Source organism: Pteropus alecto, unplaced genomic scaffold, assembly GCF_000325575.1.
Source record: "Pteropus alecto unplaced genomic scaffold, ASM32557v1 scaffold22, whole genome shotgun sequence".
Classification (NCBI taxonomy): domain Eukaryota; kingdom Metazoa; phylum Chordata; class Mammalia; order Chiroptera; family Pteropodidae; genus Pteropus; species Pteropus alecto.
The window spans coordinates 5,461,402-5,468,012 of NW_006434839.1; the positions used below are offsets into that span (position 1 = coordinate 5,461,402).

At 41.0% G+C, this 6,611-nt stretch overlaps 1 protein-coding gene across 1 annotated transcript in view; it reads left to right on the forward strand.

The window, feature by feature from the left end:
• The window catches only part of WDR91 (WD repeat domain 91), a 25,796-nt gene that overhangs the window by 7,048 nt on the left and 12,137 nt on the right, over window positions 1-6,611 (forward strand). Inside the window, exon 7 of the mRNA XM_025045854.1 lies at window positions 4,136-4,180. Within this exon, the coding sequence (XP_024901622.1) occupies window positions 4,136-4,180 (45 nt within the window). The remainder of the gene's footprint in view (window positions 1-4,135; window positions 4,181-6,611) is intronic.

The following is a 6,611-nucleotide window of genomic DNA, read 5'->3' on the forward strand; positions in this document are numbered from 1 at the left end:
GGAGCAGGGGGGAAGGCAGTGATAGAAAGTATGCTTTGAAGGGTCCCACTCCTTTGCTCCGAGATTTCCTCTGCTTTCCGGAGGGCTTATGACTGATTTGGGGACTCAGCATGAATTCCAGCGATTGGAATTTTGAATTTTTGGTGATATAGTGTGTAGGTAGATCAGAAGAGTAAATTGGAGTTACTTCTGAAGCAGTGTATTTCTTTTACAAGTTGGCATTCATTGATTTTGCAAAGAATTTTCACTACTTTTTCACTTTTATAGAAGCTTGCAGAATTTCTTTTACGCCAGCTTATGTCCAAAACAGCTGAGCATCCCACTGAGTAGTTTTCCTCGCAGAGATGGAAGGAATTCGTTGGTGTCAGAAATGCCTGCCAGAGGAGAAGTTAACAGACCCAGTGTTACGCTTTATTGCTTGGGTAGGGACCCTTTCTCTCTAAATATGTATGGATTGGTTACAGATAAAGTAAGCCATCATAGGCAGATAAAGTCCCGGCCTTCCTCTCCTGCCATTCTGGGCTTGAGAATAGTGGCACGTGATGCAGTGGTTTGGGGCTGCTCACTGCATCAGGGAGGCAGAGGTCTGTCCCAGGCTGCCATTGGGACGTGGGGGCTTTAACTTAGCACTTGGGTTCAGTATTATTGTTGAAGCGCAGGCACTGAGTAGGACACCAGATAAAAAAGATCAGGCGCTTCGGAGTCAGGCAGCTCTGCTGTCAGTTCCGGCTCCTGGTTTACCACCCTTGCTGAGATTGCTTAAACTGACCCATTTTGCATGGGATGATAATAATAGTATTTATTCCCTAGGGAGAGAATTAATTGAGCTGATCTAAGAGTCTTTGGTATACGCAGTTCTTGGCAGATTATGAGTATTGAATGCATTTTAGTATTAGTTGTTGTGTTCATGCAGGTACCAGCGTCCATAGGCATCCGAGTCAGTTCTGATACCTAACGTGCCAGTCATGCAAAATGAGTATAACCTTACCATCCATGAATCAAAAATCGATTATAGTTACTCCTACGATTGTTTTTCTGAAATCCAAATATTAAAATTAGAATTCCAGTTCTGCGAATGTGGCTGAGTAAGTTTTCCTGTTGGCTCTGGAGATCTCTTTTACCGTGCAATATTTTATAAGTGTAATAGATGATGTAAGGGAACATTAGGTCCCTTGAAATGTGCATGAAATTATGCAATTGAATTGTACTGACTTAAAATGAAAGAAAACAGAGACGGGTTTTTGGGGGTAAGGCCTGTGGCCTTGTTCTTTATGTGTTCCAGCACTAAGTGTCACATGGTGAGGGTGAAACAGGATAGGGAAGTTTTTATGAAGTTCACTTTCAAGAGATAAGGGTGAGTGTGTAATTTGGAGCAAACATTCTTTACCTTGCCTCTAAAATATATTCAGACAAAGCATGGGTCACTGCATGGGATGTTAACAGAGCAAAGGTAGCTCTCTTTCCGTTTCCTGAATGGAGATGTCTACAGTCTGAAAAACCCCATAGTTGGGTCACTTGTTTTTTATCGATTTATTGATTAGATTTAGCATCAATGTTTCAATTCTAAAAAATAACTAGTATATTTGAAGTACAAGAAAAATCATAGAATTCTAGAGCTGGAAGGAAGTTTAAAGTTCATCAGGCTCACCTTCCTGTTAAAGTAGAGGAGCGTATTCTTTGATTGATTGCCTCCTGTGATGAGGAGCTCACTGCTTGTCAGTGTGGGAACCTTTGCCTCTTAGTAAGCTGTTAGAAGCCTCTCTACAAGTTTTACTCACTGATAGCTTTGCCTTCTGGAGCTACTAGAGTAAAGCTTCTTTTAGGACAACCTTTCCTATCTTTTCCACACTAAGCACTCCCTGTTTATTCATCCCTCTCTCTACAAATTTCCATCACTTCAGCATTTTTACCACTTGTGAGTGATCACCGTAGCTATTGTCATTATTACTGAAACGATCGTAGCATTATAGATGGCAAAATAGATGGTGATATATTCTGTGCTTTCAGTCTGAATCTAGAGGCAAAATTTAAAAAAAAAAAAAAGGAAGTCGCTATAAAACCACGATTCCTATGGTTTTGGGATCTCTTACAGCAGGAGTCCTCAACCCCTGGGCCGCGGACTGGTACTGGTCCATGGCCTGTTAGGAACTGGGCCACACAGCAGGAAGTGAGCGGCGGGCGAATGAAGCTTCATCTGTATCTGCAGCCGCTCCCCAGCGCCAGCATCACCACCTCAGCTCCAACTCAGATCATCAGGCATTAGATTCTCATAGGAGCACCAATCCCTGGTGCCAAAAGGGCACCTCAGCAGCAAGCTCACCCAGCCCGGGGTTTTACTACCTCCTTCCCTCCAGCCACAATTCCACCCCTTCCACACCCACTCAGTAAATAACAACCACAATGTTGTTATAGCGATAGTCTCTTATTGGCTGCAATGTAAAGAAAACAAAGGATCCCCAGACTTCTGTATCTGTACCTCTTATAGTATCAAATTACTTCCTAGCTACCTAGACATCAGTGGTAAGAGCAGCTGCCCTTGGGGCTGTTTCCATGGATCTTAGCTGGATGGAGAAAAGGGAGCCCTCTTGTTTGTCCTTCATTCTGTAATTTCTGTGTCGTGAGGGCTTGTCTTCTGGGTGGCTTTATTTTGCTTCAGGGGATGCCAAATGACTGGAACTTGTTTCCTGCCCCATTTGGATGACTGCCTGGCAAGTTCTATTCAGGGCACTGAAAATTAATTTATAGCCATCTCCAGAGTGAGATAAAATATCGGTTAAAATACCTCTCCCGACCTGTAGGAGACAGGTAGATTATGATAGAATATGACTAAATATAATTTGGACCATTGCAATGTTACACGAATTTAGTAGTGAAGATTGTTATGAAGTTTGCTCTTAGAATAAGATTTCCAATTACTGGGTATGTCACAGTGAATGTTTATTTAAGTTATATACATTTGTAGCTAGACACAAGTTTAGCTTATTAAAGTGTTTTGTGGACAGCTGTATTCATCAGCTTTTAGCATATTCTTTTTTGTTGTCGTTCACTCTTGTTTAGTAAATAACTTACAGTTTAAGGAAAAGCTCTCTTTAAGCAGTATCTGATAGGTCACACTTAGGTCCATGGCTTTTTTTCACATAAACTGCCTGTCATTAGAAAGGCAGTTGTTAATGTATTGCAGTGCCTTTTAATGCCTGTTTGAACTTTTGTTTTTGAATACTGTCCAACCCCCAGCCGGATAATATCTTGGACAAATTCCTTGCCATCTTGACTTGTGAGAGAAGCACAGCCTTATACTTCTTCATGTTGTGTTTTCTGTCCTTGCTGGACAGAAATTGTTGCAAGTGGATTTTGTACCAGCGAGAGGAATTCGAAGTCCATCCTAAGCCTCTCTGTACCGTCCGTGTGGGCCGTTGACTTGAGCACTCTTAACGCCAAGTGTTGAAAGAGGAAAAGACAGCACTTATCAGGTGTGGGTGATAAGTCAGGAGCGAAGAGGCTGTCTGTCTCCCCTGTTGCCTTTCCCACCGCTGGTTCCAAGGGAGGGCCCCTGTGGTCTGAGTACTTCCGCTGGGCATGGATGCTATTTTATATGGGTGCTTTCCCTTTTCTTCTCAAATATTCAGTTTAAAGATCTCTTGGTCAGGTTGTTAAATCTGTCATATCCGCAGGTTCCAGGCTTTTTGCGACCCCCTCACTTGACAGGAGCCCACTATTCTAGAAAACAGCTGTCAACCCAGGACACTGATCTTCCACTCAGCACTGTTTATGTAGCTAATTGTGGAATTTCCACAGCCACCTTTGGATTCAGAAAACATGGCCTCTGCTGACAGTTCTTTGGTCTCTTCTGTCAAAATGTTACAGCTTTTGGAATTCTTCATTTCTAATTTTATTTATTTGAAGTCTCTTTTTTTCTTGGTTAGTCTAGCTAAAGTTTGTCTCTTTGTTTATCTTTTCAAAAAAAAAAAAAAAACCCTAGCTCTTAGTTTCATTGATCTTTTCTATTGTCTTTTTCATCTATTTCACTTTTTTCCTTTCTTTGTAAATAACTTTGAGCTTAATTTATTCTTTTTCTAGTCACTTGAGGTGTAAAGTCAGATTGTTGATTTGAGATCTTTCTTTTTTCTTAATATAGGTGTTTATCGCTATGAACTTCCCTCTTAGAACTGCTTTTGCTGCATCCCCTGAATTTTGGTATGTTGTATTTCCATTTTCATTTGTCAAGATGTTTTTTGATTTCTCTTTTGATTTCTTCATTGGTCAGTAGCATATTGTTTAATCTCCAAATATTTGGGAATTTTTTAGTTTTCTTCTTGCAATTGATTTCTATTGTGATGCTTGATATGATTTCAATCTTCTTAATTCATTATGACTTGTTTTGTGGCCTAACATATGACTTATCCTGGAGAATGTTCCATGTGTGCTTGAGAAGAATGTGTATTCTGCCACTTTTGGATGGAATGTTTTTAAATGTCTCTTAAGTCCATCTGGTCTAACATGTGGTTTATATCCAATGTTTCCTTATCGCTTTTCTGTCTGGACGACGTAGCCCTTGTTGAAAGTGAGGTATCAAAGTTCCCTACTATATTACTGCTGCCTATTTCTCCCTTTTGTTCTGTTAACAGTTGCTCTCTATGTAGGTGCTCTGATGTTGGGCGTGTATATATTTATGATCGTTATATCTTCTTGATGAATTCACCCCTTTATCATTATATAATGACCTTCTTTGTCTCATTATATGTTCTTGATGAATTCACCTCTTTATCATTATATAATGACCTTCTTTGTCTCTTATTACAGTCTTTGGCTTAAAGTTTATTTTGTCAGATATAAGTGTAGTTACCCCTGTGAAAGTCCAGTTTGAGCAGTTTGGCCTCTGGCTCAGTAGATATGGGAAGGAGTCAGAGGATTTGTGTAATGAGGGTTGGCATCTTAGATCATGTCCTGGGGAGTAATGGAGACCACGTGAGCAATGCCGTGAGTACCTCAGAGCCCCTCGGTTATCAGTCGTCTTGACCACCTTTTGCCTCTGGGGAGGTAGTAGAAGGCTTTTTTCCAGTTTCTGAAACCGTGGAACCTATTCAGTGTTCCATGGACCACAGGGCACTTCTCAAGAATGATAGAGCACGAGAGAAGGGCCTTATCTTGGTTATGTTATTTAGCTTCAGGATTATGCAATTTCTTATCTTTTCTATCCAGTGTCACTTTCTTCCATATGCTCCCTTCGTGGTACTGTCTTCTTCAGGTTTCTCAGAGCATGGGGGTTGCTGTCAGATCTGGGTGTGAATTTCAGCTCTTTGAAGTTGTGCTTGTGTAGAGCAAGTAACCCCTCTCAGCCTCAGTTCCTCATGTTAAAATAATGGAATAAGGGAATGTAAACTTCTTCGCATGGTACCTTGCATGTGGTAAACATACAATGAATAATATATATTGGTGCTATTTTTGTTATTGTTGTTGATTTTCTTCTTAGATTATTTCTTTTATCTTGACTAAGAACCCTGCTTCCCCCAAACTAAGCTAGAATTCGGAGAATCAAGTACTTTCTCTAGAAGAAACATCTGTTACAAGCATAAGAAGATATCACTGGAGGTTGCTTCAGACAGAAAAACAAAAATAACAAATACCCTGTAGGTCAGCCACAGTTGGGCTCCAGTCCTTAAAAATTTCCTTTTTTAACTGTTTACATGGCTCCAGGGTTCCCAGGGGCTTATCTATATTGATCATCTTAAGTTGTTTTATGTTAACATAAGAATAAGAAGTAGAGGAACTAGAGAGTGACTTTGGGGGAATTTCTTCTTTTGACTTAGGTCTTGTGTATAAATGGTTTGCGAGGAGGTTGGTCTCAAACCTGAGTGGCTGTTTGCATCCATATCCCTTTGCTGAGAGTGTAAAAAGGAGGCGGGCGGTTTTGACCATCACAATTTGTGGGAATAAGGTTGGAAAAAGAGATCCCAGCCAGCTAAACTGGAAAGGAGATGAGGCGGCAGCTCCTCTTTAAAAGGCTCTAGATTATGGGTCTTCTCCCCGTGCAGGTGGAGTGGGGGTGATTGAATTCATTTGCTGTGCAACTCGGTTGGCTTTATCACCCTGATCATGAAAAGGGGCCAGAAGACACCAGTTTCTGTCCTGTGCAGTTCATCTCGCTCAGAGGTCCTTGAGTTTCCAACAGTTTCTCTTAAGGATTTCTGGTTGCCTACTAATCATTTCCAATACCTCAATCTTTGTTAACATTAGCTGGCTTAGTCATACACTTGGCCCCAAACAAGAGAGGGTATTGTGTTTCTTTTTCCCTCTAGAGAGGTATGTTTTTTTTTTTCCTTTGTATTGCCCAAACATTTTTACTTATAAATGTTTAGAATATCTAGTGTGAGGCCTGGCCTGCTTTGTAGTCCTTGCTTTGTAAGCACTGATTGAAGTTAATTGTTCTGATTAGATCAAGGAGATTTTGTGTGTCTACCTCCAGGGGATAGATATGGCAGGCTGAGGAGTGCTGGCGACCCATACTTTCGACAATGGGGAGTTGACGAAGGAGAGAAGGAGGTCCAGGCTGCTTATGTTTCACTCTTGGCTTTGCCCACCAGCCGAGATACCGGAACCTTCTAACTAACTGC